This window comes from Gopherus flavomarginatus, chromosome 1, assembly GCF_025201925.1.
Source record: "Gopherus flavomarginatus isolate rGopFla2 chromosome 1, rGopFla2.mat.asm, whole genome shotgun sequence".
Lineage (NCBI taxonomy): Eukaryota > Metazoa > Chordata > Testudines > Testudinidae > Gopherus > Gopherus flavomarginatus.
This window is the reverse complement of record NC_066617.1, coordinates 8687178-8709811: the sequence shown is the minus strand read 5'-3', so window position 1 is coordinate 8709811 and position 22634 is coordinate 8687178. Positions and strand designations below refer to the sequence as shown.

The following is a 22634-nucleotide window of genomic DNA, read 5'->3' as shown; positions in this document are numbered from 1 at the left end:
TAATACTATGGTCTAATTTTGGTTGTTGGGTTTAGTGTGCGGGTGCTGAGTGGTGGTGGCAACCTCTGATGTACAGGAGGTCAGATTAGTGATCTGGTGGCCCCTTCGGGCCTTCAGTTTTCGGACTCTCTGCAGGCAACAGTTTTAATCCCCCTGAATCACACAAATCCCATTGTATTTAAAATTCAGATTGGTTACTCAAGAAAAAGAAAAGAGAAACCACTGAAAATCAATAAAAGCACTTTCCCAGGTTCTCCTTTTGAGGCGGAAATGAGAACGTGGGTTTCTGAGAGTCTGGAAACTTCAGCTATCAAACTCAGTGACTGGTATTATTTATAAAGCACCAAGTGTGGGCGGCATGCTTTACAGAACAAATGAGAGCCAGACCCTGTTCCCACAAACATACAATCTCCTTTCAGACATGGTTCAACGCCTGAGAGCAACAGACAACAAAGGAGGGGGGAAGAGTACAGGACAAAGGGCCGCAATAATAAGATGAGACTCTCAATCTTGATGGTATCACTGTTTAATTTTGGGACTTGTTTTCTTACCTACTATTATCCGTGTCTCCCTTCATAGCTGTTTCTTGGGGCATGTCATCCCGACACTCAGTGTCCACCCATTCTTACAAGAAAGGATCGTCATTTGTGTGTGTGTGTGTGCACAATGAAGCCCAGCTTTTTGTTCGTTTCCATAGGCCCTAACCTGTGCTGATGCTTTTGGGTGAAGTTTTGGACCTATTTGAGTCAATGGCAAAACTCCCACTGAATTCAGTAGGACTTTGGTTGTATTATCAGAAGTACATTTATTGGACTGTTTCCATAACTTGTGTCTTTTAGCCCCCTCCCTCAACTGCCCCCCAACACACATGTCCCTCCTTAGAGTGCCTTCTCCTATAGATAGCCCATGGCTTTTTTGGGTAATGAAATAGCAGATGTTACATGAATACGAATATATAGAAAATGGGTAACATTTTCAGGCATGCTCACCCAACTGTAAATGTAAGAAAATGTGGTAGGGAACTGGGGGGTGGAGGAGGTTAAGGAAGTATTTTATGAGTTCCACTAAAGAAAGAACCATATGTAGGTGACTTTTTGGTTGGACTGTCAAAAGGCCCCTTACTACAGATAAAAATTCAATAACCTTTCCCTGAGAATGTGCCACAATTATCACTCATTTAAAAACAGTCCTCCTAATAGAGTGTTTTATCATGCCGGGCAGTCTCTGCATTGTTCATTATTTAGTGTTTGCTAAGCTGATGGCACTTCCATTGCTCTCCCCTTATCTGCACTTCTTCAGAATTGGATTTTATATTTTTCAAACCAGTCAGATATGACAAACCCATTTTCTTTTTCTCTTGTTTTTTAAGGGAATACAAACTTCTTTTTAACAATAACCATTTAAGGATTAAAGTTGCTGGAAGTGACTGAATTAGCCTGGGTAGTCAAGCAAATTTTAAATAGATTATATATTAAATAGAAGTGGGACTTTCCTCTCTTCCCTCCTCTATTTCTCCATCTCATTGTATGTAGATATAACAAATACGATCCTCCATTCCCTCTTTAGAACACTATCCTTCGGAAGCCCTCTGAATATTATGCATAAATGAATTATAATGCACGGCGATGAAGCTGCAAGACAAGATGTTGTCGTCTTACCTAGATGCATTATAAGACAGGTTGTGTGCATGTGTGAAGATGGAAGATAATGACATTAGCCTAACACCTTGGAGACACCAATTTACATTCAACTGCTTGTTTTGCATATAGTGACTTTGGACTCTTACAGTCAGCAGTTACTTATGTTGAGTTTAAAGAGACTCTGGGGACTGAGATAATATAAAGGCAGAATTGCCTTTCTTCCCTGGAGAGATTACTTCAGGTATGGTTAAGTTTGTACGTTTGTACAATGTACCGGTGTGTATGTAAAGATGTATATAATCCTGTGTAAACCCAAGGATATACTTGGTCCATTATCATCTATCATTCCATGCGTGGTTTCTATTTCTTCCCTCTGTAGAGGAAGATTTCTGAGGCTGTATTAGAGTAATACCTTGACTAGTCCTCAGCTGGAAAAACAGCATCCTAGTGATATTCTCAGGAAGGGCCACACATTGAGATCTCAGTCACATTTCCCCATCCATAGATCGTACAGATGAAGAGATTGAAGATTCGTAAAATATGGCTGTTTGTTTAACTTGGAATAGTTTTGACCTAGTGAACCAGGAGTGGGAATGATGTTTCCACAAATAGGATATGCATGCTCCAGGGATGGGTTTTTTGAGATTTGGCTCATATATTGGGATGCTCTCCATCCGTCACTGTTGCATTCTGCTTCCTAGTGAGTACCGAAGGGGATAACAGCAGAACATTTAGAAGAAAATCTTCAGAAGGAACTTTAAAGAAACCCCTTACAGTCTCCCTTCATAGCTGTTTCTTGGGGCATGTCTCTCTGGAATGATGAAACAGTGACAGCTCCCAGGATCCTACACACGTTCATCCAGTACTTGAATCCAGTACTTGAATAACTCCCTGTAAGGGAGATTCCCTTTTGAAATGAATATTCCAGGTTCCCCCATGTTCCTTCAAAGCAGAGGTTATGTGGGTCAGAGGTATGATGAGAGGAAGTAACAGTTTGGAAAAACATTGAAAACAAAGCAGAAATGCAAAACAGTCTAACAGTATCCCATTGTAGCCAGTGTTCATGATTTGATCGTGCATTTTGCGATATTTGGTGCTCTTCTTGAAGCCCTGGCTCTTGGAGTCACATGGTGACATGAGACTCTTTGCTTTCGTTTTTAGAAACAGTCTAGTCCTGATAGGTCTGGAGAAAAGCTTGAAAACATGAGCCCTAAAGTCTGAAACACCAGAAAACAAATGAACCCCCCACACACACATACACACAGTTGTTCATTTTATTTTAAATCTCCTGATCCTGAAACCAGTCTCATTTGTGAGAGCTCATTCTTTTTGAACGTTTGGGGTTGACAATGCTGAGATGCGAGAGAGAAAGTGAAATGTGACTACAGTTAAACAGGGCAAGAAACCTCATAAAAATGCATTTGAAAATACTTTACGGAGTTCAATAACACAAATGCAGAGGGAAATAATAAGAAAAAGAGTGACACTAGAAGGGAGCCCAGAGACTGGATGAGGCTTTCGACGGAGGCTTGAAATAGGATGGAGATTCAGTCAGGAGGAGAGATGGAGGAAAGCAACAGTAGCAAGAGCGCAGAGAGGGGCAAAGAGGAGGCTAGTATTAGAGAAGAGTACAGAAGAAAGAGACTCGGTCAAGGTAGCCTGGAGCAAGCCCATGGAGTGTTGAAAACAAGGATGTATATTCTGAACCGGCTCCTTGGACAAAGTGAGGCGCTAGTGTAGCTCTGAGAGATTCTGAAGATGGAGGCTGGGCTTTTCTGTATGTGTAATAAGGAAGGGAGCAGCTGTGTGCACATGGTGGAGCCTGCAGAGTTGGGACTCTGAAGACATAGAGAAGGGGGCGGGGATCTCATTTCCTTGTGGGTGAGGTTAACCATGCTGCCTTTGCATGGGAAAAAGGGAAGCACCTGCTGCTATATTGGAGATTTAGGCCATGTCTACACTAGGAGCTAGTGGTGTGATGCCCAGCTTATGTGCACATACTGGTGCTAGCTCTCATCTGAGCTAGCACACTAAAAATAGTACTATATCCGTGGTAGCATGGGCAGTCGTGAGTGGCAGATTTGATGAGCTAGCATGAGTATGTCAGATCAAGCTGGGAATCACCCCCCTACCTTGGAGGGCAGATGTAGCCTTAGAGAGGGCAGTAGTTTGATCAGTGGGAGCTGTGGGGAGAGGAGCTGGGAGGGATGGGGCAGTGGACTTGTTGGGGCAGGTACTGTCCAGCAGTGCTCCAAGCTCCTTTGACAGGTGTCTACCCCAACTGCAAACCTGCTAAGGAGTGCAGAAGCGGAGATCCTTTCTTGTTCTGGCCAATCCAAGGAGTTGGGAGAGCCCAGGAGCTGGAGCGGGCGGGTGTTGGGAAGGAGCAGGGGAGGCTGGCAAAGAGAGAGATTTGATAACCATGGAGCCAGACCTTCAAATGGAAATTCCTAAAGTTTTCCCCACAGCCTGGTTTTATTTAGCTTCACAGTTGGTCCAGTGTCTGGAGTGGAACACGCCAAATCTGGAATCCAACTTTCCAGCTCAGGCCTACCTAGCTGCATGGGCAGCCTGCTATTACTGTAGACTGCCGCTGAGGCCATGCTGCACTGCCTGGAGGCTTTGCCCCACCGGGAGGCTGCACCTCTCCCTGCCCAGAGGCTGCGCTAGCTTCACCACTAATCACAAAAACATTTCCAAACTCCCAGCTGCCAACAGCAAACCCATTTCAGAAAGCACACTCCCTCATCTGCATGCTTGCTATTTCAGAGATGTGGCTTGTAATTGCTTATTGGAATAAGTGAACCTTGCAGTACAGTGTTTTGTATTAGACGTGCAGCTAATTACTGTGTTGAGCCAAGCCAACCACATGAGAGATGTTAATGGCAGGTATAGCATCATACTGTGAAAACATCCCCTCCCCACCCCCGCCACCCTCCACCCTATGCACAGAAGGAGCTTTGCATTTGCTGCAGTATTAGCTTCTTTCCAAGAAGGGTATCGCCTTGCAGCTTTGTCCCACTCTTGGAAAAGAGGAGCCTCCTTAGCTCTAATCAGCTGGAGGTGGAGGAGCGTCTCCAACAAAAGATGCTGAATCCTTCCACTGACCGTCTTTCTGCCAATGCACATGTAATTAGGGCTTGATTATGATAATTGCCTGCAGGTGAGCACAGCCTCTTCTGCCTCTTAATCCTCTTGGGAAAGTATTTCCCTTTTTGTTCCTGATTCCTGTCTCACCCATCTGGACAGCCTGAGTTATTCCTCATGTCATGGAACTAGCACACCACCCTGGCTTCTGTCTACACGGCCTCATAGTTCATTCCTCTCACCCATTTTACTTTGCTTTTGGCAGCTGGGAGTTTGGAAATGTTTTTGTGATTAGTGGTGAATCCAGCGGGTTTTCTCATAGCACTATAATACTCACCACTGTCGTGTTTTGCCCTTTTTATCAGTTGCTTTCAAGTTGTTTAGTCAAAGTTTCTGGAGTTTGTTTTCTGGTGATTTAAAGAAGGGAGTCGATTTATTTTTTTAGGTCCAAATTATGTCAGACTTCAACTGGGATGTGAATGAGGGAAGAACTTGACCCGTAGGAAAATGTAACAGCCACTCAGCACATCCCTTGGAAATCTCTGTGTGAGGAGTTGGTGGTTCCCAGGACAGTTTGTAGCGAACAGGAGTCCACATAACAAAGGTGACCATCTGATTAGGGTGTCAGCATCTTTACAGAGCAACCCAGAAGTGATTATGCCATTTAGATCGACCTGTCCCTTTCCCCTGTGTGAGGGCTCTGCAGATCAGGCGATCTTCCTCCTACCACAGGCAATCGCTCCAAAACTGGAGGCATATTGGTAGGAGCAGTATGAGGAAGATTCTGTCTCACTGTGCAGGCTTCAGATTTAGCATCTTTTATGAGCACTAAATTTACTCCAAAGTAGAAATAAAATAGTAATGTAACAGAGGTTTCCCAGCTACAGTGCCTAGGTATTGCAGGGGGTCTGTCAATGGGACACAGTCGTATTAATACTACTTAGCAGTTTCCATCTGTAGATCTCAAAGCACTATGCAAAGCTTGCAGAGTAAGGCTGCTACAGTGTCTAGACAAAGCTGGACCACTTACAGCGCTGAGTATTAGCCGCTTTTTTGCCATTCGCTGTCTCCCTACTATTGCCTAAGCAGAGAGCTTCGACTGTTTAAAGGAAAGCAGCCTTCATCACTCACAAAGGGATGTCCTTAAAAATGACACTTTAAAGCTCCTTTATACCGCTCTTTGGTGTGAATGGGCACACGATTTACGCCCACTTGAGCGCACCTTGATGCTGGCAGAATGGTGTAAAGGAACCTTAGTATAAATGAAAATCAGACCCGAGGCGGTGTTGGAATTGATGCCTTTCTCTTTACCGTCAGCCTGTGCTGCTACGGCGACACGGGTCTTTATGTTTAACCCAAACGTTTCAAATTAACTGAATTAAGCTCTTAAATGTGGGTATATTTCCCTCAAGTTGGAGCTTATTTTGTCCATTGCTGAACTTGGAACACGTCTCACTGGATTGATTGTTCACTGAGACTTTTTTTTTCTCACTAGAGATCTTTTATTAATAGATAACTTTATTTAAAAGCCAGAATAATTAAAGACTACAAAATGTCTGTCTGACCTCCAGCAGCAACAGGAGGACTTAACGAATGTGTCTGCTTCATTAGTGCAATAAATGTGGATTTTTTTAACAGAAAATGCCGTAAATCTCCTCTTAATGCGAAATATCTACCATTAGCTTAAAGTGCTACAATTTGAGTGCTTGTATTCTCTGATGAATTCCTGTTGCTTAGACATAACATAGACTAAATGAGAGTTTTTCTTTTTAGCAACACAAGCAGTCTCATTGTCTTCCAGTATCCATGCTACTCCTCAGCTCAAGTATCCTCAGGATACTTAAAAAGTTAATGGTACATTTACTATATACACTAAAAGCTGGGTCAGAACCCCTGCTTCTCAACTTTGTATCCATTCTGGGTTTTCACAAGGCTGTCCTCTGTTTCTTCTCTTCATATCTTTTATGGCCTCACATACTCCTCCTCTTCCACTGCCCATAGGTAGGGCCCTACCACATTCATGGCCGTGAAAAACATGTCTCGGACCGTGAAATCTGGTCTCTACTTTTAGCCTATACTATACAGATTTCATGGGGGAGACTAGCATTGCTCAAACTGGGGGTCCTGACCCAAAAGGCGGTTGTGGGGGGATTACAAGGTTATTGTAGGAGGAGTTGTGCTATTGCCACCCTTATTTCTGCACTGCCTTCAGAGCTGGGTGACTGGAGAGCGGCGCCTGCTCTGAAGGCAGCGCCCTTCCAGCAGCAGCTCAGAAGTAAGGGTGGCCATACCATACCATGCCACCCTTACTTCTCCGCCGATGCTTTCAAAGCTGGGTGGTCAGAGAGTGGAAGCTGCTGGCAAAGGGCCCAGCTCTGAAGGCAGCAGCACAGAAGTAAGGGTAGTAATACCTTATCAGGCCATCCTTACTTCTGTGCTGCGGCCGACAGGGGCGCACTGCCTTCGGAGCTGGGCTCCCAGCCAGCCGCCGCTTCTCTCCTGCTGCCCAGCTCCGAGGGCAGCGCCGCCAGCAGCAGCACAAAAGTAAGGATGGCAGTACTGCAACCCCCACAGCATAACCTTGCAATTCCCCCCCCCCCCCCGCAGCCCTCTCTTTTGGGTCAGACCCCTACAGTTACAACACTGAAATTTCAAATTTAAATAGCTGAAATCATGATATTTATGATTTTTTAAATCCCATGATGGTGAAATTGACCAAAACGAACCATGAATTTGATAGGGCCCTACCCATGGGGGGTCCCAGTGTCCTCACTTTCGCTCCCTTCTTGCTGAGCCAGTCTTTCTTTGATTGATCATGTTCACTCACAGATTTTCAGCTACCTTATCTGCACTGACAACTCAGGAATCTACTTGTCTCCCTCCAGACAATCCTACATCTCATCCTGTCGATCTGACATCCCTTCTTGGTTATTACACAAATAAGATAAACTCATCATGAAAGCCTCTCCATGCCCTTTTCCCTCCATCACTGTTGATACCACTATGCTCCACCTATCATGCAGGTCAGTTGTTTTAAACGGTGTGTGATATAGGTGTCATGAGGGAAGTGTGTTCTATCATGTAAGGTTCCCTCAAAGCAAAATCATGATTGCCAGCAGCCCTAAGACACAAGGATTCATAGATTTTAAGGCCAGAAGGGACCATTATGATCATCTAGACGGACCTTCTGCATAACCCAGGCTGAAAACTCAAAATTTCCTGAAGTTGCCCCTGCAGAATTCAGACATCTCAGAAAGCTGTCAGGCAGGATTTGGACTCCCAGAGCATTAGAGGAGCTCAGGTGCAATGGCCACAACATGGCTACCTTTCGCCACTCACACAGTCAATGGTAGAAGCCCTAAAAGGAGGATGGTGTCAGAGTGCAGACTCCTGTCAGGCCATATCTCATCTAGGAGGGCTCAAATATTGGGTACTGGTTACAGACAGTGTTGCCTATAACATTAAACAGCACAAAAGGCTTCATCAAAGTGCTGTGGTATCAGAACCATAACTGTAACACAGCCCCGAGCAGGGCTCTGGGTGCATTCTGTTTCACTGGGCTTTGGACCAAAGTGAGGGATTTAAAGGCTCAAAATGGGATTTTTATCTAACTGCCAGCACTACAAAATTGCTTGGGGATCTGAAAACCAAGCTACGGATGTGAGCCTCCAACAGCAGATCTGAGCTGACCATTTGGTTGATGGGCTAGAATCCAGCTGGTTCTCCCATAGCTGAGTTAGCTCTGTGGGACTAAAAGCAGTGAAAACGTGTCTGTGACAGTAAAGTCAGCAGGCAATATTTGATATGCATGAAGGGAGCAGATACACCGAGTGGGAAGGGGACATTTTAACACAGTCACTTATTCTGGCTGTGGCTGTGCTTTGCGGAAGAACTTTTGGCCTTTGGCATCTGATTGCGCAAATGTATGGCACATGTCCTTCTATGGCATTTGTGATCCAAGCGACTCATTGCTTTTCTGGACCACTCGGAATTGGGCACCAAATCTCCAGCCAGCTGTGTTAGCCAGGTCTTGATATTCCTTTTTGAGAGCAATCTACCCTCCTCATTCAGTGCCCTAACGCTCTTTCCTGATATGTCTGTGCAGAAACTGCCCTTGTAGATTAGGAGATAGTGCCCTTACCCCCTTGACCATTTGCATCAAATATTTAATGGCGAGAGGATTAGAAAGTTGTTTGTCTGACCTGGATCCACCGAGGTCATGGCTTTTCTTCTTAGCCAACATGTATACTGCTGTGCCACACAGTCCTGGGCATTGATCTGGTACCGTGGGGGTCAGCTCTTTAGCTGAAAGTTAGGATGATACTAATTGCTCTTGTTCCAGTGTCTTTCCTGCCCCCTCCCCCGCCCGAAGCACAGGGGATTGTCATGTAAAGAAGTGACCTAATTAGCAGTGCAATCAAACAGTCTTCCAATAAAGATTCCTCATCTGTGACCCCAGGAATGCAAGGCCAGTCTTCATGGCACCAGCTTCAAGGACTGCAGCATACAGGAGCCTCTTCCCCACTGATGCCCTACATCCAGTTCAGTACATGCATAAGGCTCACCTGTCCATCTGTTATGGGAAAATGGCTCATTCGTGTCAAAGATCAGCAGCAGCCAGTCCACCTGACCCTCCCTCATTTGGTGTTGGAAACAATTTAACTGCTGGTGTAGATGAGTCAAAACAGTTTTCAAACCCAGCTGAGGGGATCCAGGAGGACCCATTTATAACAAGCATTGTCAGCAGAGGGTCATTTCACGGTGTTGATGCAGTAAGACTGGCTGCACACACATTATATTTGTGAGAATTGGGAAAACCGAAAGCTGCAAACTCTGCTTTAATTCCAGTTAGTGCTGGTGGCAGAGAAGTCAGCCTGTGACTTTGGGCCTGCACTGCTCCTCATAAGTCTGGGGGATAACCTGTTACTCCCCTTGTTTCCTCTCCTACGTGTGTTACTTTGCCTCGTCCCATTTTGCCGCCTAAAGCAGGAATGGCCTCCCTGCTCCTCTGTAGCATCCATATAGGACTTCAGGTTTTGGATTTTAACTGATGAAACACCACAATTAAAAAAAAAAAAGACCACCACCATCACCAGACATGGTCACTTGTATCCAAGGGCTTGTCTACACAGTGCAGTAATGCTGAGTACAGGAGTGTAATTTCTAAAGCACACTAACATGTTGCTCATTAATTTGTATAGACCAGTGAGTCTCAAACTTTTTTTTCTTAGCAAGCCTCTGAGTGCGACTCCCCCCAGTAAACACCCTTTTAAATATATTTAACGCCATTATAAATGCTGGAGGCAAAGCGGGGTTTGGGGTGGAGGTTGACAGCTTGTGACCCCCCCGTAATGACATTGCAGCCCTCTGAGGGGTCCTGACCGCCAGTTTGAGAACCCCTGGTGTAGACCCTGCACTAAAGATTCCTTAGTGTGTTTTAACACAATGCTGTCTGAAAGAATGCTACATTAAAGCTCACTACGAAACTTTGCAAAAAGATTATGCATTAAAATATATCCTACTGGAATGAGTAATGTCTATAATGTATAATGATATAATGTAATATGCATTGCTCATTACAGTATATACAAAGAGAGAGCCCCAAAACACCCTGATTTTTAGACATCTATATAAAACTAAAAAATTGCTGAAAATAACCCCAAAATTAATAACCCCCCCAAAACGGAAGCCCTACATACCCCTGAACCTCCTCCCTCCTTCTCCAGATCATTCCTGGAAAGACTCACTACTTTCAGTTTGTCTTCCAACACTGATCTCCATTCCTACCACCTTCGTGCACTTAGCTCCCTCAAACTAATTTAGTAACTTTTAAATAAATAAATTTTAAAAACGAGTATGTCCAAAATCTCACACACTCTAAAGAGGAATCTATAAATCAATAAGATGTGTGTGTAACTAAAGCATCTCTTTTTATCTTCATTATCTCTTGCTGTTGTAGCCCTCATGCTTCTGGTCCCAACCCCCTTGTTTGTCATCTGTTTCTGTCTTGTGTCCTGCTTGGAGCCAGATCTTGCAGACAGTGGTCACTACAAAGTGTGGTCCCACTGATGGCAGTGGAGACTGCTCCCGGTGAGTGCTATGCTCTGTCATAAGCATTTAGAAGATCAGGACTGGAATCAAAGTGGCATGCAGGGCCGGTACCTGGCTCTATATGTATCTAGTGTAATTCACCAAGACAGCATACAGCTGAATCTTGCTAAAATTCACATGTTCACAAATCCTTTAACTCTCTCAAAATACCCAATATTCTTACTTCACTTCTTCACAAAGATTTCATAGCAGAGATGACAGTGCTGTTAGTTGGTCAGTAACTACTAACATTTCATTAATTTTGTGGAACACGTCGTACTTTTATTCTGAATACTATGAAGTACTGCGATAAACAACTAAAACTCAAGTACTCTTCATAAACTAAATGAGCAAGGTACATTTTGTAAAACAGCAGCCTTGGGCTTTGTTTTTCTAAATCACTTTTGTGCATTTGTTCACAAATTTTGACAACCCTCAGTGGGTCCTCATCTCTGCTTCCCATTGAAATCAGTGACAAAACTCCGATTGAGTTCAGTGAGGGAAGGAATGAACTCTTCCGGGAAATCCTGGCTCTAGGAAAGTCAGTGGGAGTTTTGCCATTGATTTAAATGGAGCCAGGATTTCACCCCCAGTCTTTAGTGTGAATTAGCCAGGTGAAGCCTGCAGCTGTTTTTGAGCTAGCCAAGCGTATGCGAAGGAGGGTGTTGAACATTTAACAGGTGAAAAATGCCTCTGCTAACTCAGTAGCAGCTGAAGGGATTTTTTGTTAAGCGTTCCAAACCAATTCATTTCAGAGGGTACGTCCAGACTACCCGCCGTATCAGCGGGTAGCAATCAATTTTTTGGGGATCGATATATCGCATCTCATCTAGACACTATATATCAATCCCCAAACGCTCTCCGTCAACTCCGGAACTCCACTGGAGCAAACGGCGGTAGCAGAGTCGACTGGGGGAGCCGTGGACGACGATCCCACGCAGTGAGGACGGGAGGTAAGTTGGAATAAGATACTTCGACTTCAGCTACAGTATTCCCATAGCTGAAGTTGCGTATCTTACACCCCTCCCCCAGTGTAGACCAGGCCTGAGCCAAACATGAGAGAATTCAACCCAAGAGAAAACTTTTGGGGGGGAGTGACAGGAAATGATGGTATAAGTGACAGAAAACAGAGGAGTTAGAATGCAAAGTGCATCTTAGCCTAGTGATGCAGTACACGAGCAAACGGACATACGCAATGGGATTCTCGTATGTCCAAACCCTAGAACTATAAAATCCATATACTGCAAGAGCAGATAAGGTATGAGGGCTTTTACCAATGAAGAAAATCTACTCTGTAGGTCATTAGGTTCATTTCTGTTTAGAATAGGAATTTGTTTCTTTCCATCCTCTACCAGGAGCTCGGATTCAAAAAATGTCTAGTGAGTCTGAGGGTATCTTCACCTTCAATGGCTTGCACTCCCCTGAAGCTACAATGTTCTGCTGCTCTCTTGTTCTTTCCCTCCCTTCAAACTCAGAGGTGTGTTTTCCCCTGATAATCCCTTTCTCCAGGCAATGTGTTTGCAGAAACGAATGGAAAACAAACCACTTTTAAAGGAATTATTGCCTTTTTAAAAGTGCTAATTTCCATGTGAAATTTATGCCTGCCAGCAGAGGCAGCCGAGATGCACCACAGGCAGTTCTAACGAGACAATTCATTAGCTGGCGAATGTACACACACCATAAAGAACATTAATTCGCAAAATGGAAAACTAATAGAGTGTTTAGCTGGCTCTTTATCACCAGTGACAGTCTGCACTCATCTCATCATTAGTGTTTGCTGAACTGATGGGGGCTGCAGCCTGGGCAGCTTGTCACTACTCATCTCAAATGAGTTTGCAATGCTTTTTCAGCTTGGCTGGCCTGCCTCTCTCTTTCCTTGCTTTAGTTTTAACTTGTAGTTGGAAACACAGATTTATGGGAGGAAGCTCATAGCTTCCATTGCTCTTAGTACGTTCTCTACTTCACTTCTCTTTCCCTGCACACGCCAGTAGGGGGCTCGAAGGATCTTTACCCCGGAGTTCCCTTGTTATCTGGAAGATCTTTTATTATGGTCATGGTCCCCTCCAGCTGAGGACTAGATTCTGTTCCTTAATTAGCTAGATGGATGCTGTTGTTAATGCAGATTACATGTTCCGCATTCAAAGGCTGAACATGCTGCTTCCTTTGCCCTGTATGGACTTTGTCTGAGTATTTAATTCACTCACAAATTATGAGATTTTCAAGGCACTCAGAGTTCGGCTAACTTTGCTCCCATTGAAATCCGGGGGAGTTTTGCCATTGATTTCAATAAGAGCTGAGTTTGACCAATGCAGAGCTCTTAGAAAATCCCATCCTACACTGATCTTTTATTTGTAAGGTCCAGGCCTGGCCCTTGAAATTCCTCCTCTCATGCAGGAAAGAAGTGCCTTTTTATTTTTGCCGGACTCCATGGTCTTCCCTTCATATTTCTATTGATAAATGTGGATTAGTCATTTTCAGTCCCTTGGTCTTTTTGCACGCGTGTGTTAAATGTTCCTGGAATCCTGGAACCTTGCACAGACTCTTTGTCCAGAGATTATGTCTGTATTTAATGCTCACGATAGCACAGAGAGTCATTGTGCCAACTTAAACCAGGCTTGGCCTACTGTGCAGGGTGCATAAACCAGGTACTCAACGTGCTGTGAAGACTCCATACTTACAAGCATCGCTGTGCCAGTGAACCTAAGACCTGACCTGCAGCACACCTGCTATTCCACACCTGGGCCCCAAATTGCGTCGGCTAGTGAAACTCAAGCCTGACCCACAGCCAGAATGGTGGCTGAAATGTTCAAAAGTATGTGGTGTCACCCCTCCCCCTGTTCCTTTGAGCAACTGCCCTTTAAAGATCAGGCAAATGTACACTTTTGGAGCTTTACTTACATGAGTCATCTCAAGTCAATGGGGCAACTCAACTGAGTAAAGCAGCATACATGTATGAGTGTTTTCAGGGTCAGGGACTAAAAAGATTAACTAAATAATCTTTCTACAGCTATCGTCACCCAGGTTTCCAGAAGTGAAAGCCAGAGTACTGATCTGCAGTGCTTAATTTTTGCCAATTGGGGCTTTTTTTATTGCTTTTTCAGGACAAAAGGGAAACCGTGGTAGGTAGGAAGACAAGTTTTTTTAGACAAGTAGTTGTAGTGCAGTTCTGCCTGTGTAAAGTAGGCTCAAACCCTCAGTCTAAGCACCCCTAACTACACCTCTACCCCGATGTAACATGACCTGATGTAACATGGGTTCACATACAACGCGGTAAAGCTCTGACACCCTGCCCCCATCTGCCCCCTCCTACTTCCCGCCCCCTGCCTGCCCCCCTCAGAACCCTGACCCATCCAACCTCCACTGCTCCTTGTCCCCTGACTGCCCTCTCCCAGGAACTCCGACCCCTAACTGCCCCCCTGGAACACTCCACACCCTATCCAGCCCCCCTCCCCGCGCTCCCTGTCCCCTGAATGCCCCAACACCTATTCACACACCCTGGGACTCCCACGCCTATCCAACCACTCCCTGTCCCCTGACTGCCCCCCCTAGAACCCCTGCCCCTTATCTAACCCCCTCACTCCCTATCCTCTGACCATGCTGTTCAGAGCACCAGGACTAGAAGTCATAAGTAGTACACCGTAAGTAGCAGATTCCTACGGGGAGCAATTTAATACACTGCACCTGGCCCTCCATACAGTTTTGGGACTCCAGTGTGGCCCTCAGGCCAAAAAGTTTGCCCACCTCTGATCTAACAGCATCAGCAGGGAGGTCTGTTCTTCATCCATCCCCAGGAAGCAATTATGTACCAACATCACCCAGGGCTGTTTCTTTCCTGTACCCAGACTGACAAAGGGCGTGAAGATCTGAGGCTTAATTGAAAGAAGGATGGCATTGCTAATTGTGATATTCTAAAAAGACATCTCATGACCATCCTGTCGCTGGCTTCAAAACGTAGAGTTCTCCCGATGTTTGCCTCCCCCTAAGAAATCTACTTGAAAAAAATCCTTGATGTCGGATCTGACACATGCCCATTGTACATACTTGTGTGTTCTCCTCCTGTTTGCTTCTTTAGAAAACAAACATTTGCTAGTCTGTCTGATTTCTTCCCACTCCTTACCAGGCCTTTTCTGTCAAATACCGTTTATTTGTATTTATTTTTATTACACGAGTGCCCAGAGGCCCCAAGTGAGATCAGCGCCTGCCCCACTGTGCTAGAAAATAAACACGATGAGAGACATTCCTTGACTCATAGAGTTCACACTCTAAATAGCCGTGGCATGCAAAGGAAATATTAGCACCATTTTACAGATGTCAAGTATCAGAGAGGTAGCTGTGTTAGTCTGGATCTGTAAAAGCAGCAAAGCGCCCTGTGGCACCTTATAGACTAACAGACGTATTGGAGCATGAGCTTTTGTGGGTGAATGCCCACTTTGTCGGATGCATGATGGTGACTTAGAGCACAAAGAGATTCAGTGACTTGCCCAAGGTCACATAGGAAGTCTGTTGCAGAGCCACGAACTGAACCCAGGCCTCTAGAAGTTTAGTCCAAAGCAGTAACCATAAGAGTATCCTTCCTCATGTGTTTATTTGTAGTTAGCACTTGCAGTGATTTGCTGTTTTCATCTGACAATTAGTAAATCTTTCTGGCCCCAGGACTGTGGAGTGAACTCCCATAGCAGCTAAGGACCATCATCCACTGCACCACCTTCCACTCTGTGTGCACTTTTTGTCCTTGCCTTCTCTACTGTAACATATAACAAAAAGCTCCAGACAAAATACTCCACTACATATGTTTCACCCCCAGGGAGAGAGTAAAAGAACAATATGTGACAGACGTTAGTCACGTTGCTCAGTGCGCTACCAGAAAGCGCTCAGATACTACTGCTATGTGCATGGTACAAAAATCTATATAGACTAGAACAGAGTGAGAAGTAAAAGGTGAGCGGCTGTTCCTAATGTCCCTGGCAGAATCATAGAATATCAGGGTTGGAAGGGACCTCAGGAGGTATCTAGCCCAACCCCCTGCTCAAAGCAGGACCAATCCTCAACTAAATCATCCCAGCCAAGGCTTCATTAAGCCTGACCTTAAAAACCTGTGAAGAAGGAGATTCCCCCACCTCCCTAGGTAATCCGTTCCAGTGCTTCTCCACCTTCCTAGTGAAAAAGTTTTTCCTGATATCCAACATAAACCTCCCCCACTGCAACTTGAGACCATTGCTCCTTGCTCTGTCATCTGCTACCACTGAGAAGTCTAGATCCATCCTCTTTGGAACCCCCTTTCAGGTAGTTGAAAGCTATCAAATCCCCCCTCATTCTTCTCTTCTGCAGACTAAACAATCCCAGTTCCCTCAGATTCTCCTCATAAGTCATGTGCTCCAGCCCCCTAATCATTTTTGTTGCCCTCCGCTGGACTCTTTCCAATTTTTCCACGTCCTTCTTGTAGTGTGGGGCCCAAAACTGGACACAGTACTCCAGATGAGGCCTCACCAATGCCAAATAGAGGGGAATGATCACATCCCTTGATCTGCAGGCAATGCTCTTTCTTATGCAACCCAAAATGCAGTTAGCCTTCTTGGCAATAAGAGCACACTGTTGACTCATATCCAGTTTCTCATCCACTGTAACCCCTGGGTTCTTTTCTGCAGAACTGCTTCCTAGCCATTTGGTCCCTAGTCTTTAGCAGTGCATGGGATTCTCCCATCCTAAGTGCAGGACTCTGCACTTGTCCTTGTTGAACCTCATCAGATTTCTTTTGACCTAATCCTCTAATTTGTCTAGGTCTTTCTGTATCCTATCCCTACCCTCCAGTGTATCTGCCACTCCTCCCAATTTAGTGTCATCTGCAGACTTGTTGAGGGTGCAATCCACGCGATCCTCCAGATCATTAATGAAGATATTGAACAAAACCAGCCCCAGGACCAACCCTTGAGGCACTCTGCTTGATACCGGCTGCCAACTAGATATGGAGCCGTTGATCACTACCCTTTGAGCCCGACAATCTAGCCAGCTTTCTATCCACCTTATAGTCCACATCATGGACATGTGTCTGAATGTGTCCAAACACTAGCTTTCTTTTAGCAGAGTTATAAAATTGTATTGTGATGTTCTTTTCTGAAATGCAAACAGAAACCATTTATTTTTTTAAATACATTTTATCTAATATATGAAAACATGCATGCATGCACACGCCAGGTTTACTTCACGGGTTTAGATTGTGCCATAGCTAAATCAGAGCCTGTAATCCCAAACTGATTTGCTCCCCAATGCTATTAAATCGTTCAAATCTGCTAGTAGTCATTCTAATCAAGCAGGAAGTGGGCAGAGCGCTTACAATGTAGGTGTTGCTTGGTTACATAGGTTTGCATATGTGGAACACTGCAGGTTTTGTTTAATATTCCCGAGGTCTTGTAATTTACATCCATTGATTTACAAGGCACAGTGTTTCAAGAAGCACCAGCATCACTTTGAATTACAAAATGATTGAAATCATTGGTGACAACCAGCATACTGGATTTATTTTTCTGAAGTTTGGTGGAATGAAACATTTCTTCTCTTTGTTTTTCTCTCTGTTTTGGCAGCACCCGAAGCAGGCTAGGGAAAATCCTATTGTCCAGCAGGACAACCCAACCCAGTTCAGACAAAGGAAATTCAGTTACTTACTGCTTAGCAGTCATGTTGCTGGACAATATTTTAAAATCCTGGGTGATTTAGTTGACCAGCAGGTCTGACTTTTGGCTGAAAGAGAAAACTGACCATCTGGCCAAGATTCCTTGCACGTGCCACCAAGCAGCAGCAGATGTGGGTGCCTGCCCCGCCTGCTACTTTGCCGAATTACTATTCATCTCCCATTGCTAATGCAACTCCTGTTAGCATTTCAGGAAGAACAGTCCTATGCACTGTCCCCGAAATAGAGTGACCAGATAGAATGAAGAAAATAATCGGGACACAATGGGGGGGGGAGGGAGTCCCACCGGCACAGGAAAAAAAAAAAAAGCTCAGAGTCCTGGGGTCCCACCAGCAGAGAGAGGAAATTAAAAAAATGGAGTCCTGGAGTCCCGCCGTGGGAGAGGGGGGGAGCGGAGTCCCGCCGGCAGAACAAAACAAAAACAAAACAAAACAAAAAAAAACAAGAGTGCAAAATATCGAGACAAATTGCATTCCAACCAAACATCGATCGGGACGTGGGACAAATGCCTAAAAATTGGGACAGTCCCGATTTTATCGGGATGTCTGGTCACCCTACGCTGAAAGGTAGCATGGGGTTCACCTGCCATTGGGTGACATTTACCACAGGCCTCCAAGCTCGTCAGCCTGCGCTCTGTAAGCTGCACTGGCTCCTTCTTCTATACCAGATCCTGTTTAAAGACTCTGATCAGGACCTTTAAGGCCCTCAGTGGCGTGGGTATCTCTTACCCCACCCACTCTCTGTGACCACATTGGCTGAGAACATATGGGATAATGGAATTACTGGTGCCTAGAGCAAGACCTGGAGGAACAGAGGATCTGCTCAGTGGCTGTCTCTCCACTGCTGAACTAACTATTCCACCAGACACAAGACGAGGAAGAGGAAGGAAGGTACCTGTGTTGACAAGCTGGTTACACACCATGCTGGAGAAAATGCAAAACAGTGTATCTTAAGACCCTGTTGTAATGGAAGGAGGCCAAGCTGGAATAGATCCTGCTATGGAGACCTTGATTCTGGAAGGAAGGGGATGTGTTCTTGTGTTTAAGACACTAGGCTGGGGCTTAGGAAATCTTCACTCAGTGTCTTGCTCTATCGTAAGTTTGTTGTGCGACCTTGGACATGTCACTTAATCTCTCTGTGATCCAGAGTCCAGATATTTTTGTCATTAAAATCTCATAATTTTATATAGTTTTTTTGAAGATTTAATTTAATGTGATTGTTCGTCTTGCATTAATGTCTTCCTCCACTTTTGGAAAGGAAAAAAGAGACATCTTCAGGAAGGACCATCCAGCTGTAGAAATCCAAACCCACCTCTCACTGCAGTGCAGTACTCAACTTAACTGGGAGGAATTGATGTACAGCCTCTGAAAGCAGCAACTACCATCTTGGGTCCTTCTCCCCACCCCTCCACCCGCCGGTGTGGTGTAATGAGCCGCCCAAATTGACTTTTCCACATTTGATTTAAATAAAGAGCAGATTGTCCCATTTCCATCTCACCACCACCACCAAATGTATTTCTATCTTTACTTAAATCACTGCAAATGAATTGAAGAGTTGCGCGCGCGCGCACACACACACACACACACACACACACACACACACACACACACACACAGCAAGGGAAATTAGCTGAGTCTTGTATTTCAAATGACACAGCCATCCATCTCCCTGCCCTCTAAGGAGACACTAGCGGAGCGAGCGGCAACAGGCCATTCTGGTTTCTTAGGTAGCTTGCTGCCCTATCATCACCTTCAGCTAATTAAAGGAAAATGATTCTTGCATTTAAAATACCCAAAGCTCAGCTCCCCGACTCAGGGAGCAGCTGAATCCAAGAGCCTTTTCCATGGATTTAAGGAATATTTTAATATAAATTGAATGAAAGATTGTTTTTTTTTTTAGCCCCTTTGAAGAGAGTTGTGTATGGTGATGGGAGGGAGGGAGAGAGACTTTCTGACTAAAACTGTGACAAAATAAATAACCTCAGACCTGATCCTGCAAGATCCAGGAAGCGCCCCTCCCCCATTGAAATGAATGACAGTTGAGAGTACGCAGCAGGTTACGGGGTCGGGGCCTAAATGGAAAAGCATTAACTTGTCTTTCCAAATGCCTTCCTGGAATCACCTATTAACATGCTTACACTGAGATAGGGACTTAGCAGCCCAGCTGATTACCGTTTTCCTTGTATGGAAAACCTCCAAGAGAATATTAAGCTGCATATATAAATACGCTGTATATTGCTTGTAAAGATTGGTGGGTGTGTTATGCACACACTTCCCAACCTTGTTTGCAATCACCCTGAGCAGATTCCATCAGGGTTACTTCCTTGTATTTTTCCCTTTGACATTTAGGAGCTAGTTAATTATTTTCACTTGTCTTTGCTTCCTGGGCTCTGACTTTCTTTGCTCGCTACTGTCTCCATGTTCATAAATTTCACTGAGCCTAGAGGAGAGTTCATAAACCAGTCTTCCCAGAGAATTCCCATTTTTATGCTGTTTCACTATGTGCACATTTTTCTTTTGCTGTCGCTTACAGTAAAATTAGATGCACAATTCAGTTGTTTGCTTTGTGCAATCCTTTTCTTTATGTTGTTGCTAATTTCTTTTTAATTTTGCTGCTGTCTTCTGTGTTTAGCTTGGTCTGTTTTACTTACAAATGATCATTAGATGTTTTTAGGGATTTTTTTCATTTATTTGCTTTCTTTACAGAATAAATTTTCAGGGGCTCTTCTAATTTTATGCAGAAGCTTAAGAACTAGAGTAGATTCATTATGTGAAGTTGTTTTTATTTTTGTTTTATATGGTTACATGGCAAGAGAAGACTTTAATCAGTCCCCTCCGTCTTTTCACTAAGCCCTTAGTGACTGCAGCATTCATGCCTTCTTTCCCAAGCAGTGTGTGTGTGTGATTTCTTTCACTAGTGGTTGGTCCATTGAAGGACAAAGAACCTTTTATTGATGCTACCTAAGAGTGTGATTTCCCTGTTCGTGGGCATATATTCATGGTAGCCCAATGAGAGATAATACTGGAGTCACAGTAGCATGGGCAGCAGAGGCCTGGCTGAACCATGCCAAGTATATACCCATTGTTTTCAGGCGGGTTTGTAGTCACTGCCGCTGCCTGTGTTACCGTGGCTACACTGCTATTTATATTCACACCGAGCTACCATGAGTGTATATATGCAAGCAGGGGAATTGCACCCCTAGGTCGTAGTGTAGACATAGCCTAAGATACTAATTGACACACTCCTCTGAAAGGCAGCATGGTTTAGTGTTCTGGGAATGAGGGGTGTGACAAATAGAAATACTTCGTTAGGACTTGTCATGGTATAACCCCCCACTCTGAACCTTAGCGTCCAAAAGACCGGGTACCAGCATGAATTCCTCTAAGCTCAATTACCAGCTTAGTACTTGTAGCGCTGCCACTAACCAGGAATTCCAGTGCCTGGTACACTCTGGTCCCCCCAAATCCTTGCCCGGGGACCCCCAAGACGCAGTCCCTCTGGATCTTAACACAAGGAAAGGAAACTCTTTCCCGCACCATTGCCTCTCCCAGGCTTCCTCTCCCTGGGTTACCTTGGAAGATCGCTGTGATTCAAACTCCTTGAATCTTAAAACAGAGGAAAATCCACCTTCCCCCCTCCTTCTCTCTCCCCCTCCCAGACTCTCCCTGAGAGAGACAGTAATCCTAACACAGAGAGAAAATTAACCTCTCTCTCCCCCTTCCCTCCTTTCTCCCCACCAATTCCCTGGTGGATCCAGACCCAGTCCCCTGGGGTCTCACCAGAATAAAAAAACAATCAGGTTCTTAAACAAGAAAAGCTTTTAATTAAAGAGGAAAAAACAGTAAAAATTATCTTTGTAAATTTAAGATGGAATGTGTTACAGGGTCTTTCAGCTATAGACACTGGGAATACCCTCCCAGCCTAAGTATACAAGTACAATGTAAAATCCTTTCAGCAAAATACAAATTTGAACTCCTTCCAGCCAAATACACAATTGCAAACAAAGAAAACAAACATAAGCCTAACTTGCCTTATCTACCTAGTACTCACTATTCTGAGCACATAAGAGCCTGTATCAGAGAGATTGGAGAGAAACCTGGTTGCACGTCTGGTCCCTCTGAGGCCCCAGAGAGAACAACCACCAAAAACTAACAGCACACACACAAACTTCCCTCCCTCAAGATTTGAAAGTATCCTGTCCCCGATTGGTCCTCTGGTCAGGTGACAGCCAGGCTCACCGAACTTGTTAACCCTTTACAGACAAAAGAGATATGAAGTACTCCTGTTCTATTAACCCTTAACTATCTGTTTATGACAGGACTGTATGCCAGCCTGGTACTGACAGGGTGGTTTCCATACGACTATCTTTGATTAAGGACTTCCCAGTAAGTGGCCATTTGGAATGGGTTAGTCAGGAAGGAGATGGCTCAAGATGGTCGCTAATCAGCTTCTGCCTATGAGCGCTTAAGGGACAGTGTCAGCGCTCTTGACTCTGATGACTCTGGCTTGGTCCCCCAGCAGTCTACAGAGGTGGTTTTACCCGGGAGGGCCAAAGCCTGCCAACACTCGTAAAAGCTGCTGGGAACAAAGAAGCCTTGCAGGATTTATAAGGACATTCTCGCAGGGATGCTGGAGGGAACCAGACTGAGAGAAACTCAGACCCAGGAGCCCGGCAGGGTGTCTGAAGAAGCTAGGCCTGGCTGGGTTGCCATTACGGGACAGTACGTAAGATAGATATGTGCACAAGTGATTTGTTTTAAAATCCGTTTTTTCTCACTAATTCTTCATTCCCACTATTACCTAAACATTGTTTTAAGAAGGCTGTTGGTCACGATAGACTGGTCACAGGTTTCCAAAGGGAAGCAATGCAGTCACACCAGCAGGTGGTAAATGGTTGGTGTACATGAGATAGTGATCCCAAGTTTCAGAGTGGAAGAATTGCAAGATTCCACCCCCAAGGACAAGAGGCCCAAAACCTAATTTGAGTGCTCAAGCTAGTGCATTAAATATATCCGTGTGGCCAGAGTGGCTTTGACCAGCACCATCATGTGCATAATCCCACCTGTCCCCTTAGGTACATACTTCGGCAGCTAGCCTGAGCCTACTGCACATGCGGCTGCAGCCACACTGCT

At 44.8% G+C, this 22634-nt stretch overlaps 1 protein-coding gene across 2 annotated transcripts in view; it reads left to right on the top strand.

Annotated features, from left to right (window-relative positions):
- The window catches only part of EXOC4 (exocyst complex component 4), a 619611-nt gene that overhangs the window by 550460 nt on the left and 46517 nt on the right, over positions 1 to 22634 (top strand). The window contains exon 15 of one of the 2 annotated variants that reach the window (XM_050936810.1): positions 420 to 514. The exons of the other annotated variant lie outside the window; for it this stretch is intronic. Coding sequence (XP_050792767.1) covers positions 420 to 499 — 80 coding nt within the window. The 3' untranslated portion in view covers positions 500 to 514. Of the gene's footprint in view, positions 1 to 419; positions 515 to 22634 lie in introns of those variants that run through there. 2 annotated transcript variants of the gene reach the window in all.